We start from the raw sequence: 817 nt of genomic DNA, 5'->3' as shown, positions 1-817 counted from the left end.
ATGTTCAAATTCTGGGGCATCAATCACGTTGCAGCTACCAGCAGTGACCTGCAAGCCCAGCCTACCCCGTCGTCTCTGGTCTGGAGGCATGATTCCATTGAAGCAGTTAAAGCATTTTGGTCACATCATGCGGAAGGAAAGAATGGAAAATCTAACCAATACTGGAAAAATTGCATGGAAAATAAATCGCGGTCAACAACGAACAGCATTCGTGAAGTCTTGTGTCACTTGTTGAATATCACCACATTTCAACTACTACAAAGTGTTAAAGATCGAGTTTTGTGGAGGTCGATGGTCGCCAATGTTTTTAAAGGATAAGAAGCACGAGAAAGAATGAAGCGTATTTTATAAAAACAGTTGAACGTTTTTCTTTGGAACGAGATGCGATAGAACAACACGGTTTTCAGATTTGAAATCAGCGTAAAACAAATTATATAGGAACATTTAACGTTTTATGGGAAAAAAATCATGTGTGCCAGTGTAATTGTAATGATGATGGTAAAAATTGTGACGAAAATGATTATGACGGCAAGGATAATTAAGATGATGTGACGACAAAGATGAGAGGATGAAGATGAAGACGATGATTATGATGACATTTTGAGTGCAATTGTTTCTTTGATGTGATGCTTTTAAACATTCTATGATGATGACAACGACGACGACGAAGATGTTTCTAATGAAAGTGAGAATGGTAATGATATCGATAGAGCGACAAGGATGATAATGACGACGATGATAATGATGACGATATTTATTCAAAATTATGACTATGATAATGATGACAAAGACTATGATGATGAAGTAATCATTTGGC

General features: G+C 37.0%; 1 protein-coding gene across 1 annotated transcript; it reads left to right on the top strand.

Moving 5' to 3' along the window:
• Nucleotides 1-318, top strand: HELRODRAFT_164484 (hypothetical protein; the record flags this gene model as incomplete). Its single annotated transcript, XM_009029416.1, has 1 exon — nt 1-318. One exon carries the CDS (start codon nt 1-3, stop codon nt 316-318), a length of 318 nt encoding a protein of 105 aa, XP_009027664.1.
• Between the last annotated feature and the right edge of the window lie 499 nt (nt 319-817).

Source organism: Helobdella robusta (genome assembly GCF_000326865.2).
Source record: "Helobdella robusta unplaced genomic scaffold HELROscaffold_6, whole genome shotgun sequence".
Classification (NCBI taxonomy): Eukaryota; Metazoa; Annelida; class Clitellata; order Rhynchobdellida; family Glossiphoniidae; genus Helobdella; species Helobdella robusta.
The sequence above is the reverse complement of the archived record's forward strand: the minus strand, read 5'-3'. Positions and strand labels throughout refer to the sequence as shown.